The following is a 26,021-nucleotide window of genomic DNA, read 5'->3' on the forward strand; positions in this document are numbered from 1 at the left end:
GACAAGCAGGCAGACTGACAGACAGAAAATAAAAAAAATAAACAGACTGAAAATAGATGGACAGACAGAAAATACACATGAATAAATATAGAGAGAAGACAGATAGATAGATAGATAGATAGATAGATAGATAGATAGATAGATAGATAGATAGATAGATAGATAGATAGATAGATAGATAGATAGATAGATAGATAGATAGATAGATAAACAGACAAATAGACAAAATAGAAGGATAAATAAACGGATGACAGACAGATATATAGACAGACAGAAAGTAAAGAGATAGATAGACAGAAAGATGAACAGACAGGCGACAAATGGAAAGTAGACAGACAGATGATCATACAGACAGCTGGAAGACAGACAGACAGACAAAAGATATAAAGATAGAACGACAGACAGACATAAGACAGAAAATAAACAGACAAATAAATACATATACACAGACATGCAGGAAGTCAGGCTGATAGACAGAAAGATAGATAGACAGACAGACAAAAATAGACATAGACAAGCAGACAGACAGAAAATAAACAAGACAGATAGATAGATACATAGACATACAAGCAGGCTGACAGACAGACAGACAGACAGACAGACAGACAGACAGACAGACAGACAGACAGACAGATAGATAGATAGATAGATAGATAGATAGATAGATAGATAGATAGATAGATAGATAGATACCAATAGAATTATTAACATCTGAAATGTTATTCTATCGTGTGTTGTCATTTAAGACTGAAGCTGTAACACCTGGACGATGAGAAACCTTATCTTCCTGTTCCTTGAAGTTTTCCACTGAGTATTAATGATTCAATGAATTTTGATATAGCAAACAGGATTAAGATTAGGACCGGATTAGGATTTCCTGTTTCCCGTGAAACAACATGCTGGAAGAGCAGACAAATGTAAAGGTACTTTCCCCATTCAACCATTATCTAGCAGCTTACATAGGACATTATACACACTACATTATGCAGCATGCAGATATGTATAGCTCACATCAGTGTGAAATCCTACGCGGCCTGAAAAGCGCTCCTTTAGATCATGCTAATGGGCTCTTGTTTAGCTCATGCTGTCATGTTTATCCTGGCTATCTAAAACCGCCTCTGTTTACTCTGGTGTGTCCGACTCCACAACAGTCGTGTCTGGTGTTGCTTGGCCTTAGCATTAATACGTCATCAAAAATCAGCTAATGTTAGATGGTGTCTGCACTGGGAAAATAGCAGAGGAAATTAATTAATTATCTATCAGTAAGTGTATTAGCATAAATATTTTAGCACTGATTTGAAACCTAACTAGTGTTTTACTAAGAAAAAACAAAGGTTACTGTGGTTGTAACCAAAAATACACCATGGTTTTGGTACTCTAACCCTGAATAACATGATTGATACTATAAAAAAAACATGGTTAATATACATATTATGAAAAAAGTTTAACAGTTAGAAAATACATAATGTTAGGCTACACACTGTTAAGCATTAGCATCACATACCTTAAGATATTTGTCCTCATGTTTTGACTGCATGCTGTGTGTATTCTGTGGGAAATGGTATTGTCTATTATAAACGTCACCTAACCTAAACATGTTAACATCTTACATACAAAACCTTGGTAGTTGCTATGACCCACTAGCATTAGCATATAACATCATAACACAGCTAACCATCACTGTTTGATCACATATATGTGGAAAATGGCCTAGCTATAAAACAGAAAAGCTGCTAGTGTGAACATGTTAGCATTAACTTTTTTTGAGGTCAACCAATTTTGCCAGTCAAATTATTAACTCTTTGTAGGTGATTGCAATACTCTACCTTATTAGCATTGTCACACCTTAAGAATCAGCTAGCATTTATGTTTTCACCACGTTATCTCTGTACTGTTGAAAAAGTTATACCAATTTCAAAAAAAAAAAAAACACCAGCTTTAACATGTTAGCACTGAATTTCAATGATGTTATTCACGTTTTATAAGTCAAAAAGAAGCAGTTGCTAAGCTCTGCCCAGCTTGCTAAGTAAACGACATCAGTGTAGCATCATCACATAGATGGCTAGCATTGCTGTTTTACAACCTTATTTTTGTGGAAAATGGTGTATATTACCAGTGCCACTAGCATAAAAGCTAGCCTTGACCTCATTAGTATTTTAAAGGCATTAATGAAGATCAGCTTGTTGCGTGTATAAAAATGGCATTGATATACATTTAACAAATAATGTGGTAATTTATAATAAATATTACAGTATTTAAAACCATACTACACTCCCCTGCTGAAAAATCCAGCTTAAACCAGCCTAGGCTGGTTGGCTGGTTTTAGCTGGTCGACCAGCCTGGTTTTAGAGGGGTTTTGGCCACTTCCAGGCTAGTCTCCAGCCATTTTCAACCTGGTCTTAGCTGGTCAGGCTGGGAGATGACCAGCTAAAACCAGCTTGACCAGCCTACCTAAGCTGGGAGTCCAGCCAAAACCAGCTATATCCAGCTTAAACCAGGCTGGTTGAGCTGGTTTTAGCTGGATTTGGCTGGTCATTTTCTAATTTCATAAAACTAATTTCTAAAGTTCACTCTTAGATATTGCTTGATAATAATAGCAGGTTTAGCATGTTATCCCAGGAGAGAACCATGAGCTCGGAGATAATTGAGCCCAGGGCTCGCGCCAGGTCAATGAGCATGTAAAGGGGTATAAGATCCGGTAGTTCTCGAGAGCTCCCACTGGTAAAGTAGGAAAAGGGGTGGATGGAAGACAGACAAAAAACGAAGAATAAACACTTAATGCTAGACGGGATTTTTATGGTGAGTTTGGAATATGTCCTGGGGGACCAGGACATACACACGTGCGAACAAATTGGCTTACCCAATTCACCTACAGCAAATGTCTTTAGGATGTAGGCGAAACCAGGGCACCCAGAGTAAACCCACGCAAACATGGGGAGAACATGCAAATTCCACACAGAAATGCCAACTGACCCAGCCTGGGCTCGAACCAATGGCCTTCTTGCTGTGAAGCGACATCACTACCCACTGCACCAACGTGTCGCCATACATATAATTATTATATATGCTAAATGCAGTTTTATCAGTCTTTAACTATTAATATAGTCATAAAATTCTACTACTACAGTTCTACTAATAATGACAACACAGCTGTCAGGCCATTTCACACTGCTCCAGGGCTTCAATACCTCCTCATTGTTAATGCAGTTCTTGTTTCAGTCAAATAAAAGTAGTTAAAACTTCACCTGTAACCTAAAACCTGCTGTCTTTCATTAAGTGTACATATCTAACATTTAGCCACTCACTGTAACCAACTGACCACATGCGTTGCATTCATTTTCAATGCTTTACCGCTGACCATCTCCGACTCCTCAACAATAAACGGCTGTAATGTAAACTCGACTGGCCTGTAGAGGTTTCTTGTGTCAAGTCAACTGGCATGACGAGGTCAAATGGCCCTTATATTGGCAGGTGAACCGAAGGAGGAGAGACGAAACTGAAGATGCGGGAGATGCTCTTGAGAAAGGAGGGGAGGAGGGAGTGATATTTAAACCCCAGAGCTGCTGTCTCTCTCCTCATCTGTTCTTCAGCTCGCCCCCGGCTGTCCGTCAGTGTCTCCTGCGCCTCAACACAGACAAAAGAAGCTCTCCGTAAGGCAATCAGGTAAGACGGACGCCTCAGACCAGAGAAAGGCCTGCTTTCTCTAACCAGCAGGGAGATAATGAATACTCTTCTGTATTGACTGGAGGATCTACTGAGAGCTTTGCTCGTAGCCTTATTCTCATGTTAATAGGTCAGTGCTGCTATTATGAAGATATGCGGATGTAACTTTAAAGTTATATTTAGTTTATTTAACATTAACAGTTATTTATATTACCAGTTATTCTAAAAAACAAACAAAAAAACATGGTATTTGTTCAGATTGCATTATGGGATGTTGATCACTGCTCCGATGACTTCTAATGTTAAAAATTTAACTGCGGTTTAGCTGTGACTTTTATTGGCATTTGTAGTATTTTGAAATAATACATTGCATAACAAAAATTTAAGTTATTTGTATTATAATTTACATAAAAACAATATATTGTCCCAAATCACTAAAACAAGGTGTCTTTAAAAGAATTTTCAATAATAAATGTGAAATCTTGATATGCTAATTATGCGTGTACTAAATAACCGATAATATATGGGCCTAAAATTACACAAAAATTTCATAAAAAGTACCATTTTTACCAGGCTTCTTTGTGTAGGTTCAGAAATGTTCACTTTTATGGCAAAATAATTTATTTTCATGGTTTTTAAAGTGAAATAGCTCAATGTAAGCATAGAAGCCTGAGAAAATTTCCTATTTTTCATGCAAATTCCAGTTATTCTATTATAAATGTATATTGTCAGTAATTCTAAAATGTATTTTAAAAGTTATTCTTATTCTGTTTTAAAGAAAAAATTATGTATTTCAAGAATATATTAAAAATAAATGGCTTGTAACACAATACAATAAAAAAAATTATTTTTTTTTTTAAATATAATTTTCTTGTAAAATGCATTGTGATTATTGGGTAACACTTTATTTTGATGGTCCATTTGAGTATTAGTAGACTGTCTGCTTAATATCTGTTGATACTGCTGCTAAACAGACATTCAACTGACTATAAGAAACTTTGCAACAACTTACACTAACCCCAACCCTAACCCTAACAGACTACTCATAATCTGATGAGAATTAGCTGCCATGTAGTTGCAACGTAACTTAAATCTAACCATCAAAAATAAAGTGTGACTGATTATTTCTCACAATTTAAAAATAAATCAACATACTAAAACATTTTTTGTCAAGTTACGGAGCAAAACAAAGACTTTAACATCTTACTTTACCTGCATTTACCTATATACTAATGTGTTTTATGTGATTTTTGCTGTCCGTGTCATCAAATGGGTCACATATTTAGATGCATTTGTTTTTATGCATTTAAATGAATCTCTTCTTCTTGACGTGTCAGAGAGCGGTCAGTTTCCTAAGTGTCACTGGGTCACCTGGTGTTACTTTACCCTTCTCATCTTGTTTGCCAATGGTGTCATTCTGATACTGCTAATGAAGATCTGCTTCTGTTTCCTTCAGTGTCCCACAAAACAAAAGTGCCATAACATCATCTTGTTTCATTTTCTCCTCTCTCTAAATTGCCTTTACATGTTTGCTGTTTTTGTATTTGCTTTAAAGGGTCACGAAACACCAAAACACATTTTTTGAGCTATTGACAGTCGTATATGTGTCCCACACTGCTAAAAACACTATTAGGACACCTATATTTCACTAAAAAGTGTAAATTGGTTGTTTTTGCGTTATTTCAAGCAAATTCGTACTTCCTGTTTGAAACGAATTTTTGAAGCTGCGTCACGGTCATGACATAATAGCGTTGTATTCCAGCGTGCAGACTGGGCGTCTGTGCCAGAGTGTGCCTTATTACGTCTTACAGTGTGATGCATTAATGCATGAGTAAGCCTTGGTTCAAACCAATCAGCGCGCTCTATTGTGCAACTTCATTAATATTCATTAGTGTCACCGTCTTTACACCACAGAGACGCCACGTTGTGTTGGCAAAACAAGCGTGAAGTGTTGCTTTTAAATTTTGCTGCAGTTAAGTTTCGTTTTCATTTTCTCTCTGTGAGAGCTCAGACTCACGTGTGGATTAACAGTGTACGCGACGCGCGACAACAATAACTTACGTGTCTAAGGAGGATTATTGTTTACCTGAGAGCTGTTCTCATCTGCAAACGCTGAGATCCGGATTCCGGATGTAGTCTTCTCTTCAGACGCGGCTCTAGTTGCTGGTGATTGTTCTGTCTCTACAGATTTGGTAAGTGAGCGACCAGCGCTCTTTGTTTATTCAGTTTGTTCGTATCGAATTAAGTTAACTATTGCACTGAGGGCAAACATGTTAGCACCGCATTTTGTGACCGGAATAACACACGCGGCTTTCTGACGTTACCTGCCGTGTGCGTCTAAGTTTCCGGGAAATGTGGAGTTTTTTTCTGTCATTCGCCGTGCGGTATCAAACATTGCATGAAAAATACACGCTTAGAGCAGATCCTCGAATCAAATATCGTGTTTGTCGCGAGGGACATGAATGAATTCCCTGAATGAAAGAGCCAAACTGCAGTTAAAGTCCACCAGTTAATAATTTGGCAAATAATTCCACTACAGATGTCCATGTAGGTTAAACATCATCTCTTTCTCCTGTGTGTGTATTTTGACTGAAACTCGCGCGTGCCCAAATAGACACTCCCACACCCTCCCACTTTAGTTCCTCCGACACTCCCCCCAAACAGAGCTGGACACCCCCACTTTTCTGACTTTTTCCAAAGTGGAGGTGTGAAAACACCCTGCTGAAACGAGGGGGTTTCATGGCCCTTTAAGGGCTTTGCAGGACATTAAAACCATTTCCACACTGTACATTTTTTTTTTGAGTTTACTCAACTTAAATCGAGTCAAATGCAGTAATTGGGCTGATAATTGAATCAACTCAAAAATGTCCTGAGGTTTGTAGCCTTAAAAGTTTTTCCCAGTGTAGTTAGCATCTGTTTCATGAACTGTTCCATTATTTGGTGTTCGTATAACAAACAGCTGTACAGTTGGTCGTCTTTTGTTCCAAATTTGCCTGTCACCATTTGAGCTTCCTAATTAGCCACTCTCTTAGGTTGACTAATTAGTTAAATTAGGTGGTGTAGTACTTCAGATGAAGAGCGCAGCGTCATTGAAGTAACCCAGTCCAGAGTTGCAATTCAATTAGGCTGCTATTTATAGAGCTGAAATATAAGAAAGTGCAGCAGCAAACACGCGTTTGACCGTTTAATTAATCATACTATGATCATTTTCGATTTATAATTACTTAAAAGAACTGCTGTCTTAGCCTTATCATAATTAACCGTGGTTTAACTACACTGTAAAGTAAAGCCATTGACTTAACTTTCATTCATTTTCCTTCGGCTTAATCTCTTATTTGTCAGGGGTCACCACAGCAGAATAAACTGCCAACTATTCCGTCATATGTCCGGCATAACATAGGGAGAACATGCAAACTCCACACAGGAATGCCAACTAGCCCAGCCGGGACTCAAACTAGCGACCTTTTTGCAGTGAGGCGACAGTGCTAACCACTGAGCCACCGTGCCACCACTCATTAACTTAACTTTGTACATAATGTTCATAGTTTGTTTACATAATTATAAGGCAACAAGTGTACGCATTTAAGTAGTCAACTAAACTGATTTTACAGTGTATGAAAAACAAACTAATTATTTTCTTAATCAGTGAGTTTTTACACTGACCATGGTATTTGTATAAATCTTTTGTTACACAATTAGTAGCCTATAATCAATACTTAAAAAATAAGTATTAATAATATTATATTATTATTAATATTATTATTAAATAATAATTAATGATATTAATTATTAATAATAATATTAAATAATATATTATAAATTAATATGATAATATTACTAATATAATATGTCAAAGAAGCCAAAAGGATAAAATATGTCTCACGTAAAAAACACACTGAAAAAAACTATTCAAAGATGATTCCTTGGATTTACTCTTTTTTTTTTTTTTTTTACGTTAAGTGGTTGTAAACAATTGATTTGGGCTGAATTTAAACAAACAAATTAGGTTGAACATTATTAAACTTAATTTGTTTGTTTAAATTCAACACAAATAAATCGTTTGCAACAGTTCTGCATGCAACACTTTTTTTCCGTGAAAAGAAGAAATAAATTGAAGTAATAGACGACTGATGTGTCTGGTAATGGGGTGGGGAATATAATAAGCTTGTGCTTCATCCCGCTCCATTTCGACCATGATGAAATGCATTTTGTTTAAATAATTTTTTTGTGTATGATTTTTCTGGTCGAAATAAATCAACCAAATCAATACGCCAATGGATACATCTGGTGATTATCAAACTTTTACTAAACGAAACAAACAGTAAATGCAAACACAACTACATAAATTAGTACATTGTGCTAATTTTGTGTTGCAGACTTTGTATTTTTTCTACTGATTTAATACTATAAAGAAACACTGGTTATTTTTTTTAAATGTCTTCCACTTATTTACGTGTTCAGATTGCATTGTGAGATGTTGATCTGTGCTCCGATGACTTTTAATGTTTAAAAGTTTTACAAAGTGACTTTGATTGACATTTTGAAGTAATATATAGCATGACAAAAATCTTTCTACTGTAATATAGCCTACATATAGATCAAGGGTGTCCAGACTCGGTCCTGGAGGGCCACGGTGTCCTGGAGAGTTTAGCTCCGACACTAATCAAACACACCTGAAGCTAATCAAGCTCTAGATAAACTAGTAATGTCCTGGCAGGTGTGTTGAAGCAAGTTGGAGCTACACTCAGCAGGACACCGGCCCTCCAGAATCGGGTTTGGACACCCCTGATATAGACAGTTTCTGGGTTCCACACAATCGATTTGTGTTGGCACAACATGAAGGAATTAAGTTAATTAAACATGAATAAAGGCGCCGCAGTGGCATAGTGGGTAGTGCTGTCGACTCACTGCAAGAAGGTCACTGATTTGAGCCTCGGCTGGGTCAGTTGGCATTTGTGTGGAGTGTGTAATGTGTGGAGTTTGCATGTTCTTGCTTCGGTTTTCCCTACAAGTCCAAAGATATGTGGTACAGGTGAATTGGCTTAGCTAAATTGTCTGTAGTGTATGTGTGTGAATGGGAGTGTATGGATGTTTCCCAGTGATGGGTTGCCCCTGGAAGGGCATCTGCTGTGTAAAACATCCTGGATAAGTTGGTGGTTCATTACGCTGTGGTGACCCCATAAAGGGACTAAGCCTAAAAGAAAATGAATAAATGAATGAACATAAATAATTAAGTTGTCCCTAAAAAACCTTAAGAATTGTGTTGTTTCAGCTCAGATTTATAATAAGTAGTTTAATAAGTGAATTTGTCCCAAATGACTACAAACAAGTTGTCTTTGAAACAATTTCCAATAAAAACAATGCTAGTAAAATTCATAGTTGATTAAAATAAATGTAAAATCTATTGATATGCTAATTTTACGGTCATAAATTATTCCACAGGCTCTTTATTTCACTTAACTTTGGCCTGCAGGCCCAAAATTAACTAATGGATTTACTTTAGCGCAATTCCAGGTGTGTATTGAGTTTGTGCGTCTTCGCAAGAGCCTCGAATTACTTAGGTGAATGTTCCCTGGGGAACTGCCAGTAGTTTTATCTTTATTTTGACAGTTTTATGTTTCACTTGCGGTTTCCATTCGAGAGATGCAGGCGCTGTTACACGAGAGTCAGATGATTTAGATATAAGCAGAGAAGCGTTCACATACAACTAATGCATGTTCAAAGTCAGAGGCCAGAAAACTAGAGTAGCATCACTCTAAAAATGTATACAAGTGTTTGTTATTCCATCTAAATGTCCTTTTGTCTCTTTATGAGTGCCAAACATTACTTAGAAGTCTAAAATAACCTATTTTTGTGTCTTTGAGAAAAAAAGCAGCCATACTAACAAGTCATTTTTATTTTATAGCACTTTATGCTATTCAAATTGTATCAAAGCATCTCTAGAAGTTGAAGTTTCCATTCCAAATTTGTGCAAACATTTTCTAAATGCTGATAAAAGCTTTTGATTATGTGTATGAAATAGTGAGCACAACAAAAACTCATCTTCTCTTGATAATCATTCCAAAGACCGTGTCAGCCGATATACAGTAGGTAGGTTTACTTACATCTTAGTCAACATGCTAGCCATTATTTTTAATAGGAGGACACATATGCAACTTTAGAAAAGCTTTGATAGAAAAGCAAGATCCTTTTTCTTCTATGCATTTTCTTACAGGAAGTTATAACAAAATCACAGAGGAACTGTGGGTACAGAGTTTTTTTCAATGACCAGATCAACTTGTTTTGGATTGTACAGTGTGCTACTGCAGCATGATGCCTAATGCGGCATTTACACGAGGCATCATCGTCAACGCTTCCCATGAAATTGCGGACTAATTTAATTGGCTGACGCTGCTATGACGATCGCGTCAGCCCCAACTTCAGACACGCCCTCGGTCAAGCGTTGACGCTGAAGCCCCATGTGAATGCTTGGTTAGGGAGCCAGATTCAACAAATAAACGCGTAGTTATATTGAAATAATGATCGTGTGATTTTCACGCACACCATGTGACCTGTAAATGTTAAAAAAAATTTAACAAACAAACTTTTTACAACTTTTTCCTTTTTCGAATGATCTGAAAAACCACCTTGCAAACCAACTTGTTTGCGATATATAGGCCAATTTTAAATTCGCTATTTCAATTTACACAATTTGAAGTGTGGTGGGCTAGTATAAAACCAAAGCTATCTCGCGCCATTTCACAACTTTTTACGATTGTTATACGATCTCATTCGTACATTTTAGTACGATTTGATCATCTCCCTATGACGGCTGAATTTAGGGGTGGGGCTTGATGCCACTTCTTTTAATGATCGTACATTTTCATAAGTGTAAAGCATCGGTGCTCAATCCTGTTCCTGGAGATCTACCTTCCTACAGATTTCAGTTGCTACCCATATCAAACACACCTGAAACTAATTAATTAGGACCTGGACAACACTTGATAATTACAGGCAGGTGTGTTTGATATGGGTAGCAACTGAAATCTGCAGGAAGGTAGATCTCCAGGAAGAGGATTGAGCGCCCCTGGTCTAAAGAATTACCATGAAACAAGACTCAGTTCCACAGAGTGACGGTTGTGTTCTGTTCAGTGTTGCGGGAAATCCATTACAAGAAATCCGAGTAATGTAATCCGATTACTTTTTTGAAGGTACATTTTAATTACCAAGAAATTAAGTTATTTAAAAACAAAGGTAATGCAGTTTGTTGTCTCCTGTATTTACTGATACATGACAGATGATAAAAGTAACACATAAGTAGGGCCAGACAGAATCTGCGGACATTTTTTGGTATTTCTGCAAATAATATAGTAAAAAATCTGCAGATTATTGCAGATTATTACTGCAGATACTATTTTAGAAGTATCATAACTAAAAACGACGAGGCAGTGGCGCAGTAGGTAGTGCTGTCGCCTCACAGCAAGAAGGTCGCTGGGTTGCTGGTTCGAACCTCGGCTCAGTTGGCGTTTCTGTATGGAGTTTGCATGTTCTCCCTGCCTTCGTGTGGGTTTCCTCCAGGTGCTCCGGTTTCCCCCACAGTCCAAAGACATGCGGTACAGGTGAATTGGGTAGGCTAAATTGTCCGTAGTGTATGTGTGAATGTGTGTGTGGATGTTTCCCAGAGATGGGTTGCGGCTGAAAGGGGATCCGCTGTGTAAAAACTTGCTGGATAAGTTGGCGGTTCATTCCGCTGTGGCGACCCCGGATTAATAAGGGACTAAGCCGATAAGAAAATTAATGAATGAATGAATATCTAAAAACTTTATTTATGAAATAAAGAATACATTTTTAACTTTTATTTAATGTTTACAATGCAAATCCAATTAGATCCACTTAAATGGTAAATAAGGCAAGTCTCTATATAATATATCTACTAAAAGACAAACTGCATTGTAAATAAATCACATGAACATTTTAATATTACTATTATTATATCACAATATTATTAGTGAAATTTATAAAAAAAACTGAATAAATATAAATGTACACACATTTACACAAGTAAATACATAGACTCAATGATGGGCTAAAAATCTGCGGAAATTTGTGGATTTCTGCACTTGCAGATTCTGTGTGGGCCTACACATAAGTAACTCTAAAGCAACGTAACACATTCATTTCCTTAAAGCATAGCAAAGTAATACATTTAGTTACTTTTTTTAGTAAGTTATCCACTATGATGATACATTACTTATAAAAGTAACTTTCCCTATCGTTCAACAATGATTCAATTCAGTTCAACACAAATGTCATTGTTGAAGGATTTGATTCACCGTAGGTCAGTTCTACAGACCCCAACACAATAACAAGACTTCGCCAAATTCTGTTTATGCTCCAAAGTCTTTCTGATCCTCTGTTGCACCTCATCAATGACTGTGTCTGTTTCTACATGCGCAGTAGTTTGCTGAACCTGGAGAGAGGAGATCCAAGATGCCACGCTCAAAGTGTGATGTGTAAGAATGTTGCTTTTTGAGTGACAAACCTCTCATTTTCTTCTGAATCACTTACACCTCCCCAATAAACTGTAAGGATATAATCTCAAACAAAAGATTGAGAGAACATTTCCCTTGTTTGTTTTCCCCCATATAGTCCAAAAATAAAGTCCATGTGTTTGTGCCAGCCAAACCTCGCCCATGCTAGTCATGTGACCACACATGCAGCTGGGTCTAGTGAGGGGCGCATCATTTCGCTGTATCTAAACTTTGACTTTTTCTGACCACCTCACAGGATGTCCAAAGAGCCAAGCACCAACCTGGAGAGCGCCATGCAGATGCTCATCAAGACCTTTCATAAGTACTCGGGGAAGGAAGGAGACAAGTATACGCTCAGCCGAGGAGAACTGAGGGAACTTCTGACAGAGGAGCTGGGGAATTATCTTGGGGTGAGAACGAAATCTGCTGCACAATTATCAATCTTTTGCAAGCAAGCCAAAATGTAGATGTTACAGGGGCAGTTCATCTCAAATGTACATTTAGTCACCATTTACTTACAATCATGTAAATAGAAGAAGATATTATGAAGAATGTTGGAAATTGGTGGCCCTTGACTTCCATTGTAGGAAATAAAATACTATGGAAGTCAATAGATAAAAATTTCCAACATTCTACAAAATATCTTTTTTTTTGTTCAATAAGAACATATAAAAAAAATCTGGGTTCTACACAATTCCTTTATCTTAATTCCTCAATTAATACAATTCCTTTGTCACAACACAAATCAATTAAGTTGACAACATAATTATTTTACAAATTCAAGTGGATTGAACATAAAACATTTGCGTTTATGCAACAATTACTTTAAACATGCAGCAACTTTGCAAAAGTTTGGAACAATTAAAGAGTGAGTAGCTGAGGACAGAACTTTGGGTCAGCTGCATTATTTAAAATAGTGGGCGGGTTTAAGTGTGTCTATTATGAACTGATAGGATCTTGTAAAGTGGGTGTTTGTTCCAAACAGGAATAAAATGTGGGTTTGGAAGGGAGTGGTTGATAAAAAAGGGATTTGTGATGTCATAACGCCACAAAGACAAACATTATTTTTTATCTGGATTAATGCAGCAATACATGGTAAACAATAAGACCAGGATTATGGATTAACAAAAACAAATAGTATTCAATTATAGGAATGTGTTTTGGCTACTTTTAGGGATAAAGAGAGTTTTTTTTACATTCCCTCTGACATTTTTTGGTTAAAATCTTTAGTTTAGTTTATTTGTCTACAGGGTCAATGCACATTAATAAACATTACTGTAAAATGTGCCAGAATTAGCCAAGAATGGCTATTTTTCATCCGTAGACCCCTTACAGAATGTTAAAAAGTCACACCTAAAATAGAAGCATAACATTAAACATTAAATACACTTTCATATAAAAAAATACAGTTAAAAAGTTAAGAAGAGAAAAGAAGAAGAAGAAGAAAAAAAGAACAGACTGATGGCAGCAGGGGACAAAAAGCCAAGGACAACAGTACAAATGTGTCAAGAATACAGTACTAATGCTGACAATACTGATTTGTCAATAACCAATTTTTAACATGAGACTGAAAAGAACGAAAAGTGCATGATCTTCTAATTGTTGGTGGAATGAAGTTCCATTCCCTAGCAGCTCTCACTGAAAATACAGATTGACTGAATTAACTTTTTTTGAGAGGAATAATGCAGTCCCCTCTGTCACCTCCTCTAGTTGTTCGGTGAGCAGCATATAAAATGTTCAGAATTAAAACAAATAAAAAAATTATTAAATAAATAAAATTTGCAATTGCTATAAAGAAATTTCTTGTAACTGCTAGAAAAACCCCCCAAAAGATTTCTCCAATCATTGAATTAAAAGTACACATACTTTGATAAAGTTTTCATTTGGATTAGCATATACACACATTGTATAACCGAGTTTCGGTTCAAACACTAAGGACCTATTATGCCAAAATCACTTTTATAAGGGGGTTACTGTCATAATACTGTATTATATCTGGAAATTAGCAATTGTCCATATCTCGTGATTGCATTACGGGACCTTGAGCTTTCCTCCAACAACTTTTGATGTTGAAAAGTTTGAAAAAAGGGCATTTTTAATGTCAATGAAGTATTGTTATACTGATGTATTGTCTGGATTGGTGTTGTAAACTGTACAAAAACCTGGTAAATAACTGCCAGTTTTTCTGTAATTTTACAGACTTATTTCTATATTTCCCAGTGAGCACTTTGATACCAAAGCAACATCAAATTGACATCAAGCATGAGATTAAGAATTTAAAAATGCAAATCAGCTTGATGTCAAAACCTTGATGTTTAATTGGCATCTACACATTGAAGCCCTTTTGACCACCAAAATAACGACACAGAAGTATTATAGTATACAAAAAGTTTTATTCATCTTAAAGATGTAATTCCAAATTTACACTGGATTTTGTATCCCATGGAAATGACCTTTATGTCAAAACAACATCAAATAGACACATCTAGCATTAGCATTACATTTTTAATAAAAAAAATAAATAAATGGATTACAGGACTGTCCTGTTATCAAATCTGATGTATTTTTTTATTTTTTACACGTTTTTAAATGTCATTTTGACATCAAGGTGACTGCGGTAAAAAAAATGTTTTTAATATAAATTATAAAACAAATGTCAATAAAATTCACTTTGTTGAATTTTCAACATCAAAAGACAGAGCAGAGATCATGGTCCCATAATACAATTCATAACCGACAGGTTACGCTATTATGTCTTTTTTTCTTTTTCATTCCTTGAAAACCTGTTTTAACCCATTTTGTCAGTTTTTTATTTTTTATTCTTTGTTGTTTTATTTTTATACTTTTTTCTTTTTATTCTTGTTTATGTAAAGCACTTTAAATTAGCATTTTGTGTGAAATGTGCTATATAAATAATAGTTAATTAATGTTTTTTTTTTTAAAGAGGCTGCTACTTAAAAAAAGACATTTGCTGTTTGTCAAAATACTTACTTAAAATAAGCTAAAATGACATAAACTGTAAAAAAAAAAAATCCTGGGTTCCACATAATCGCTTTGTGTTGGGACAACATGAGGGAATTAAGTTAACTTATTAGTTTATGTAAATCTAAGTGGAATGAACATAAAACAATTAAGTTGTTCCCAAAAAACACAAAAGAATTCTCAGCAGGCACAGGACGTCAACATGACTTCAGACTTATATTGTAACTATCATCTATCATGGGACGTTGCAGTTTGTTTGGAAACAAAAATTGGGTGACGACAGAACCCAACATCAGACAGACATCAGTGTCCAATGTCGGACAGATGCTGCATTTTGGTCACTTTCCAACGCAACCAAAAAACAACCTAATATCACAGCTTGACGTTGTGTGGACATTACCACTTTGACATCTATCAGACGTTGGATTTTGGTTGCCATACCTGACAAATAAATACTGACGTCAATATGATGTTGGTTTAAGATGTTGGCTCGACGTTGGATTTTGGTCACTTTCCAACACAACCTTAAATCAACCAAATATCAACGTCATTTTAGATCCTTATTGGACATCAAAATAACGTCCACTAAATATTGATCATCCGTCATCACGAACTAAATCTAACCTAATATTAACGTCATAAGATGTTGTGTTCCTGCACGGTTGTGTTGTTTCAGCTCAATTTTAATAAGTAGCGTAAACAATCAGTAAACAACATTTTTAACAACTTAATTGTTTTAAGATCAATTCACTTAAATCCGTAAAACTTAATAAATTGACTTAATCCCTATAAGTTGTCCCAACACATATCGATTGTGTGGACTCCAGTATTGTTTTCCAAGCGTACATACTAAAACCCACTTTAAACAGTCTGCTCTTTTATTTTGCCAGAACGCTCAAGATAAAGACGCGGTGGAGCGAGTGATGAACGATCTGGACTCCAATAACGACGGCGAGGTGGATTTCACCGAGTTCATCATCCTCATGGGCGCTCTGACCGTGGCCTGCAACGACTTCTTCCTGGACAGCCCCGCGCCCAAAAAGGCTGACGGGAAAGCCGGTGGAGACGAGAAGAAAGAGTAGCAGAAACCACCGAGAGAAGTGTTAGCGGGTTGCATGACAGAGAGGACGAGAGTGAGTTTCACCCATTTCTTAAACAATCAGGACAGACAAACCTAGTTCCTGGAGGAGGCTTCTCTACTTTCATCCCTCAAACCGAGCTGTTAATACACTTTCAAAGCAAGCCCCGGAGGTTTACGACTTTTGGGTTTGACATGAAACACACATCAGTGCAGTGCCAGGAGCTGGGTTGTCTAACGCTGAACTATTCGATTTGTTTTTCTAGTTAATGAGTATAAGGTGTTTTCAAACAGTCTTTCAGGATTTCATATCAGAATACTCGAGTGTAGATTGTATACAGAGTTTGAAGACGAACAGCGAAGTGTAGCCTATTGTGAAAGCAGTCGGTGGATACTTAAGCATGTCAAAGAGAGAATGAGATTCGGTGGGTTATGATGGATTGGATTGTTATGAATTTGCAATGTAAAACTGTGACTTGATAAACAGAGGTTGAGGTGTTTATATTGACATCTTTCATTACGATGTGATTATAAACATCAAGCAATGTTACATTAACTCCTGAACAGTGTTCATGATCTGTAATAATTCAGTGTTGACGATGTGAACTTGGTTTGTCTCTTTCTTTGCATCTATTTTTTAGCCTGTTTTTGTTTAATAACCAGTATGTATCTTCTGAATTATAATAAACGTGCAACTGACCTCCACATATTTGACTGATGTTTTTTTTATGTACTGTGATTTTACATGAATCTTTTAATTGAAATGGTGTTAATTTGTTAACAAGGGTTTGGCAGGGGGAGCACACCTCACTTCGCCTCCTTAAACAATCGCCTACTCCCAAAAACTTATTTAAGTTAGACCTGCACTGTTCTTCTCGTTCTTTCGAACCCACACTCCCTCCCTCTATTTCCTCGCTTCCCATTATTATAACCCTCTCTTCCCTCCTAGGTTGAATCAAGGGCTCCAATCACTCTACCAATATATTACAGAGACGATACCCTCACTCTGAGTCTCTGGGCATCATCATAGGACGCCCGATCAACCTACCCGTTCACTGTTTATCCTCTTGGTTCCATTCCCCTTTATCCCACTGTTCCCTTACTACTCCTTTTCATCCCAACAATAAAGTCTAGCTCAAAGTGTGGCGTGAAACATGTCCTGTAATGGTTTGTTATTTCTGAATAACTCAAATATTCATAATGCAATCTGGTTTTGTGTTACACACACACATGAATGTTATATTAATAATAATAATATTATGATATAGACCATTGCTGTCAAAAGTCGATCTGAAATCATGAGATTAATTAAGAAATGTTGCTATTAATAGCTGTGGAAATTAGACAAATGTGTCCCGTATAATCTTGTAGACAATTTTAAAATATGAATATTTTATAGAATTATTTTTGAAAATTGTGAATAAAACAAATATTTCAGAAAGTAATTTTTCAATAATTTATTTGAATTTAATGAATAAATAAGGCAATTTGGCATAATTGTGATGTTTTATAATAGATACATAGATCATAATAGATCACAGAAAAAAGAAACAATCAAAATCCCTCTAAACGCGAGTTATTACACTGCAAAAAATGCTTTTCTTGTTTAGATTTTTTGTCTTGTTTCTAGTCTAAATATCTAAAATTTCTTATATCAAGAAGAATTTTCTTGACAAGCAAAACATAGTGTCTTGTTTTGAGAAATAATAAGCCAATATTAAGTGAGTTTTATCTTAAAACAAGCAAAATAATCTGCCAATGGGGTAAGCAAATCAATCTTGTTTTTTCCTTTGACGTAAGATTATTTTGCTTACCCCATTGGCAGATTATTTTGCTTGTTTTAAGGAAAAACTCACTTAAAATTGGCTTATTATTTCTCAAAACAAGACAATATGTTGTGCTTGTCTAGAAAATTCTTATTAATTTAGGAATTTTTAGATATTTGGACTAGAAACAAGACAAAAAAATCTTAATAAGAAAAGCATTTTTTGCAGTGTATTACCTAACATTTAATTATAATTTGAAATAAAACGAACATATAAACAAAACAATATTAAGAACACTTCAACTAAATGAAAAACATCGCCTTAAAATTCTGGCTTTTTGTGTTAATAAATAATTAATAAATTTGCAATATTTTATATGCATCTAAATAGGCAGCTAGCAGAAATACAGTAAGTTGATGTAACTAACTAAGCGGCAGTTCATTCCGCTGGGGCGACCCCTGAAAAATAAAAGGACTAAGCTGAAGGAAAATGAACAAATGAATGAACTAACTAAAGCTAAATAAACTAAAACTAATTAGTTAAATGCATTAATTATGATGAAAAAGTAAAGCATTTATTAATTAATGTTCAACATCAACAAAAACAACTTTCATCTTAGATGTGTTTTTGGATCTGAGCTTGCATTAATTATGTAAATGAAACTATATATTTTGAGATTAATAAATACACATAAATAATGAAGTGTAATTACTGTAACAAATCTATTACACATTACTGCAAGTTAATTGATTAACAAATGTTAATTTAATTAAATCAGTGCAAAGTATTAGCTATCCCTGATCCCAAAATAACCCTATTATTAAGCAAATATGCTACTATACATATAACACCACAATCTTATCATATGAGAAGTTATGGCGTCTTTACATGAACAACTCTGTGTCACTTTGAGACTGAACTGTTGAGGTCAATTGTGTTTAAAACGCTGTTTAACTGCTGAATGAAGCTACTGAGATATTTACCATACACACACACAAGAGAGGGGATTCCCGACTGATGTGTGTAAATACTGTAAAAGTGCTTGCTGGAGCACATCCTGAAGCTGCTGCTCACTTCCGGCTCAACCGGTCTGACCTGATCCACTGCTGGCCATGTTTACCCAGACCTGTAACAATACACACACACACACACACACACACACACACACACACACACACACACACACACACACACACACACACACACACACACACGACACACACACACACACGTGTAATGGGTTTTCATGTTTTATGGAGCCTTCGACGTAGTGATTTTTATACATATAGATGGCAAATTCAGTCCTTTTTCCTTAACTCTCATCCTAAACCCAACCCTCATAATATATTGTGTCATTTTACAGTGTTGTTTTAAAAATACTTCATCCTGTGTGATTTATTAGCAGTTTTCCCTCATGAGGACCAATAAAATGATGGTAATAAAAGATACTGGTATTGCTGTACTTGTGGGGACATTTAGTTGCCACAGTGTCATGAATATTAGGTAATATTAGGTACACACACATGCACGCACAAACAAACCAAAAGACACTGCGGGTGAGTTTGTACTTGTTTAGTTGAAGTATACAGTGTGTAGTATAGTATAGTATAGTGTAGTATAGTATAGTATAGTATAGTATAGTGTAGTTTAGTATAGTATGTTTTAATTTGTTTTGCATTAATAAAAAAAAAAAATATATATATATATATATATATATATATATATATATATATATATATATTCATTCATTTTCTTTTTGGTTTAGTATTTACGCAGCAGATGGCCTTCCAGCCGCAACCCATCTCTGAAAAAAAAATAAATAAAAAAAAATAACACACATATATAAATAAATAAATATATATATATATATATATATATATATATATATATATATATATATATATATATATATATATATATATATATATATATATATATTTATTTATTTTAGTTGTCATATCTGTGACAGTGGTCAGTTTTGTTGTGTTTCTTTGAGATTCGTAAATAAATAAACTAATGAATGTAAATACGTTTATACTTTTGGACAGTTTTAGAATAACTATGTAGTTGGATAGGCCATTGGTTAGTATGCTGACATATGATGTGGCAGTGCTCTGTGTGTCCCGAGTTCGAAACCTGGTATGTGGACCTTTCCCGATCTTACCCCCTTTCTTTCCAACTTCAGTTCCTGTCAACCTACAGTCTTGTCAAATAAAGGCAAAAATAAATCTTAAAAATTTTTTTAGATTTATGTAAGCATATATCTAATATATTTAAGTAACATTAGCTCATGCCTCAATGAGGGGTAGCTTTATGGGGTGAGGTATAAAAGGTCACCTTCTTTTAAAAATCACACCTTAAGAATGAAATTTAGTAAATGCAAATTAGCCACTTCTCTGATAAGTAAAATCCCTCAGAGAACGATGGTTAAATCTGTCTGGTTAAAAGCGACATATGAGTGTATCGTGTGCAGTAGGCTTATATTTTTTTTAGAAAAAAACTAATTTTGAGAAAACTTGAAAAATGTAAATCTAGATACAGATTGATCCACATAAAGTCTATAAAAAACATTCGAAGGTCCCTTTACGTGCTGAAATATGAGTTGACATAAATGTTTTTATATCTATTTGGACTGAAGTGACAAACTGCAAGTTTTGGATTAAATGGTTTTAAATCTTCTAAACACAAATTGTGTCAATGCTTTAAAGTTTCTTAAAGCTATACCAACACTCTTACGAACATATAAAAAAAACTTCATTTCATGGAACCTTTAAAAGTGTATTTTGGATTTTTTTTTCTATTATTCTAAAAAAAATAAAAACCCTTTAAAAAAGTGCACCGGAAATAGCTGCAGAGTTATTTAGTATTTTATCATTATATTTACTTTATTTTATATGATGATATATTTAAAATAATGATATATTTCCCACTGAAAGGTTTTATTTTTCCTGTCATCTTTCAAATTAACAGTTGTAGGGGCGTGGCTAAGCATATTTCGTCAAAGCCATCAAACTGACATCATCAGAGTCAAACTGCCTATAGAGGAAACAAACGGTTAGATTTTGATTAAAGATGCACAGTTAATTAACTTGTACAGATTAACTGTTCACTTTAACACTAACAATGTGAAAATAAACATTGTAAATTTTGATTTCATGTGAACTAAAGAGTCCAAAACCTCAAAATGGAGAGGTAAACAAACAAGTGTTTTGCCTGTATTAAAGTCCACATGAACTGGAAGCTGTGACAGTTTGTTTTTTCCTTATTGTGATGCAGTTTCGGAACATTAAATGAGAATGCAGTGGGCGCAGCTTGTTTTCTCTACTGCAGGCTGATTGGATTTAGTAAAGTATGCATTTCATTCAGTAAGATCTGGAAAAGGGTTTTAGAAGAGTTTTTACAACCTAACATACCCCTCCTCCTCACCATTTCTGTTTGTTGTCAAAACTGACAGTTGGGGGCGTGGTCGAGTATGTTAGTCACGCCCATTACATCATCTCGGGATTTACCTGAGGAAAAAAAAAAACGCGCAAGAAAAAAGAAAGTAAGAAAAAAAAAACGTCCATTTTCAGATTTTAATTTTTGATTACAAGAGCAAACTTTTTTTTTCTTAAATGACATCCACAGATTAATTGTTCACCACAAAACTGGCAACATGAGTTAACAAAATCACATGGTTAGCTTTGATTTAATTTGTACTTTAATGTATTTGCAGTGAGCCTGCCTTCATATTTCTACAAGGCACAACTGTCTCAAGCTCAGAGCTAATTACTGGAGTCCAGACAGTCATTCTGAATCAATTATGAATGGTATCTTTCATTTCAGTGATGTAAACATGTAGTGGATCGCGTTACATAGCAACGGATTACGTGTTGTTTGCTCTAGCAAAACAAATCTTGTGTTTGGATCAGTCATTGGTTTTGGATCAGGAATATATGGGACGCATTATAAAGTTAAACAAACTTCATGAGTGAGAGATACACACCTGTAAATGGGACTGCAGTGACATCATCAGAGGGAAGGTTTCGACTACGGATTGCATCAGCTCAAGCATGTTACGTATTCAAATACTTGTTTGTACCATTATTGCAGCATTGTGTAGATAGCATGATCTTATTATCACCTTAAACTTTGGATACAACAATCAGATATAAATTTTATATAAAGCGCTTAATAATAATAATGATGATGTTGACAATAATAATAACACATTTGATTTATAATATGCTTTTCTGAAACCCAAAAGGCTTACACTGATATTCTACTTGAAAGTGAAGTGAAACAAAAGCAAAACAGTGTAATACAGCATTAATTTTGCGAAATATTATTGGAATTTAAAAAAACTGATTTCAATTTCATATTTTGTTTATATTTTGTTAATAATAATTTTATATTTATAAAATATATAGGCTTATAATTTTTTTAAATGTATTTCTGAGAGCTGAGCCACTAGCTCCTTTCACACAGCGATACCGGTAAATATCCGGAACATTTCCGGAACTACTTTACCGGTATATTCAAAAAAACGCTGTTCACACAGGCGAGGACGTTACGGAATTTTTCCGGAAAAGAGCATTCACACATCCATCGCAAAATGCCGGTAAATTCTGACATCGTTAACCAGAAATTACCTCTTAACGGCTGCTCTTGTGTTTGTAAACATTTGACTAAATTACAAGCTCTTCGGATGGATCAGTATTGAGTACAATTCTAATGAAAACATAGGGTAACACTTTCGCATGTCGAGATGTTCATGATATGTGTGTGTGCTGGCGCTATGGGCGGTCACGGGCACACAAAGCTTGAAGGTAAACAAACAACGGATTATCATAAACATTTTATCGATAATTATTTACACAGCATTAAGAAGGAACATAGAAACATTATCTGACTAACATCTAGCAGCTAAAGGTGTCTGGAAAAAATATTCAAAGGCTTTTATTCTCATAAACCGCGCGCACGTGAATGCGTCTGACTGTTCTGATTGGCTAAAGCAGGTGTCTCACGTCAGCCCGTTCTAGACGTGGACGCGCTTATTACGGCAATCTTCCTTCTGCATTCACACAGCGCAGCATTCCGGCAAATTACCGGTAATGTTACAACTTCTCTTTCCGGAAAATAGCCAGAACTAATTTACCGGTATTTTCAAAAAGGGCCTGTTCACACATACAACCTTTCCGGAAAATTGCTGGTAATTTTCCGGAAAGGTCTGTATGTGTGAAAGGGGCTATTGTCTAGTGTTTTCTTCATTGCTAAACATTTGTTTTTATTTTTTAAATGACATTTTAAATGTCTTTACAGTCACTTTTAATGAGTTTCAGCAAACAAAAATATGACTTTCTTTTAAAAATCCACAGTTTTGATATTTGTTATGTATTGCAATTTCTTTTAGAAGAACAGTCTTTATATACATTAGAAACATTTTGTTTAAAACTTATATTAAGCTGAAATTTTCTTGCTTGGAGTAAACAGTTTCTAAAGGCCGTCCGAAATCCCAGTCCATAGTAAAGTTACTAACATCACGCCCCAAACTCTCCCTCCATTGACATTTAATACCTCTTGTTCAAATACATTATGAACAGCAGCTTCACTTATTATTTTCTTTGTTCTTTATATGCCCATCCTGAGGCCTGTAGTAGAGATTGTGCAGTGCCATTTGATGAGATCCAAGATCTGTGAGGTGACAATTGGAAAACAACACATTTACTTAATATACAAATACACATCCCTGAACATGTAGGCTACATATAGTCATATACCATATACCTGCAGGTTACTATGTTTATATATAATAAATTTAACTATTAAAAGCTATTAGTTAGCTAATTAGCTTAAGCTATTAATTACTTACTAAATTATAGTACTAATGACCTTAATATTTCCAAATTTAATTGTAATGCAGTAATGTCCACCTTTTGTACAGCTGCTTTAAAACAATAATTATTGTGAAATGCGCTATACTAACAAACTTCAATTCAATTTAATTGGATTTAATATTTCATAAAAACAACTTCAGTGTTAAGACGTCTAGTGTGTCTGTCTTTATATTAGTCCTCCACAGCGCCGTCAGTGTCAGTCTGCTGTGACGAGCCGCTGTCACCTGACCGGCTTCAGCTGGTAACTGTAGTGCTTCACGTCAGTGTTATCTGGCTGTGCTGTCTGGAGCAGGCCTGACAGACACCTCAGCTTACCTTAATGTTCTCTCCGTCTCTCCATCTGCGCTAAAGATGATCCGCACGCACGATAACAACAACAACAACCACAGCAGTGTTCATACATGCAGACAAACATGCATTTCGTGCATCATAGAAACTGCCCAGTTATACTTTAACACAATTTTACTGGTATTTACCGCAAAAACGCCCAGTAAAAAACACATACATTGTTTACAGTTCACTACTGTAATATGCACTGCATTGTGGGTCATTTAAAACTTCTAAAGTAATTTACTGCATATAAGGGTTTTGTGGTGTACTACTGTAATCAAAGTAATCAAGTACTGCTACTGTAGTTGAAGACAAAAATGAGACAGTTAATAAAAAAAATAGTTTGGAATTTATTAAATTCAATAAAAAAATACTAAAGGTTTTGTACTGCTAGTGTAAAATATAAATAAATTACAATAAACGTACTGTAAAATTGTCATACTGTACAAATAAAAAGTGGTAAAGGGCACATTTTACCATAAAAGGAAGTTGAGGTAAAGCTATTTAACTGTAAAATGAAATTGCGGTAGGACCCTGCTACTGTAAAACCAACACAATCTCACGGCAATTCGTAACTTTTTGATTTAGTGGCTAATTCGTATGAATTCGTATGATCTAATTCGTACAATTTGGTACGATTTGCTCATCCCCCAATGACGGTTGGGTTTAGGGGTGGGGTTAGGTGCCACGCCTCCTTTTTAAAATCATACAATTTCGTACGACTGAACTCTTTTGTACGAATTAGCCTCTAAACTGACAAAACGTAAAATACTTATGTTTTCTCGTGAGATCAGGCTGTGTAAAACACATTTACTGGTAAGTTACTGTAAAGGGGCAGTTGCGCTAACTTGCTGGCACCAGTGCGGCCAGTAAATTACCACGAAAATACAATAAAATGTCTAACAGTGTGGCATGGATTCGATCCTGATAGACGTGGGAATGTATCGGTGAAGTCGTTGTGTTTGACATTTTCTGGTGAACGTTGCATATTAACATGAGCATGTTTGAACAGGTACCATAGATCTGCGTTTCTCAACCACGTTCCTGAAGGACCACCAACTCTGCACATTTTGAGAAACACTGCCATAGACGAATTACATTAGATAATGAAGGCCAACATTAGGTCTATACTACGCCTAATACTTTCCTATTTCTTTTTGAGACAGTGTGAATTAATAGTAATGCTACTACCAAAACAATGACATACATATAGGCAATACATTTACAGTTAAGTTTAGACTTACAGTTTGGGTTATGAGCTTCTTCTTGGATATTAACATCTTAATATACAACTATGAATCTTTTCTGAGTTTGGGAATAATTTACAGTTAGGCTTAGGTTTAGGGGTAGGGATTATTTATGGGTTATATTTTCAAATAGGAATTATGTTCCAGGATCAACATAGATGTAAATGCAGGATATCCTCCTACTTGGGAAAATCATGGCAACATTTTCACTGTGGGGTTGCCACAGTGAAATTAACCCCCAATTATTCTGGCATATGTTTTATAGGCGGATGCTTTTCCTGCCGCAACTTACAAACTCTCCCATTCACACGCTACAGCCAGCTTAGTTTATCCAATTAACCTATATCACATGTCTTTAGACTGTGGGGGAAACTGGAGCACACTCAATGCAAACATGGGGAGGCCTCCTGGTCTAGCCGGGACTCTAACCATTTTCAAATCAGTTAAACGGACAGACCTCAAAAAGTCTGGTGAAAAGACTCCAAAGTTTCAAACAAGTGTGTCATCAAACATGTGGTAATTCATTCAGGTTTCATTTGATACTGTATTTGGCCACAGCACAGTTCACA

The 26,021-nt window shown here is 35.4% G+C and overlaps 2 protein-coding genes across 4 annotated transcripts in view; one reads left to right on the plus strand and one right to left on the minus strand.

Annotated features, from left to right (window-relative positions):
* The window catches only part of mllt11 (MLLT11 transcription factor 7 cofactor), a 369,559-nt gene that overhangs the window by 146,792 nt on the left and 196,746 nt on the right, over positions 1-26,021 (minus strand). The gene's annotated exons all lie outside the window — the stretch shown is intronic.
* s100s (S100 calcium binding protein S) lies at positions 3,578-16,940 on the plus strand. Of its 3 annotated transcripts, none has more exons than XM_005159427.5 (4): positions 3,578-3,663; positions 12,100-12,155; positions 12,430-12,583; positions 16,046-16,940. In XM_005159427.5, the coding sequence occupies exons 2-4, from the start codon at positions 12,133-12,135 to the stop codon at positions 16,235-16,237; spliced, it is 369 nt and encodes a 122-aa protein (XP_005159484.1). In that variant the 5' UTR covers positions 3,578-3,663; positions 12,100-12,132; the 3' UTR covers positions 16,238-16,940. The 3 variants fall into 3 exon arrangements, with proteins under 3 accessions (XP_005159484.1, NP_001418016.1, NP_001003989.2); NM_001003989.2 differs by lacking the exon at positions 3,578-3,663 and adding an exon at positions 5,590-5,855; NM_001431087.1 differs by lacking the exon at positions 12,100-12,155.

Source organism: Danio rerio, chromosome 19, assembly GCF_049306965.1.
Source record: "Danio rerio strain Tuebingen ecotype United States chromosome 19, GRCz12tu, whole genome shotgun sequence".
Lineage (NCBI taxonomy): Eukaryota > Metazoa > Chordata > Actinopteri > Cypriniformes > Danionidae > Danio > Danio rerio.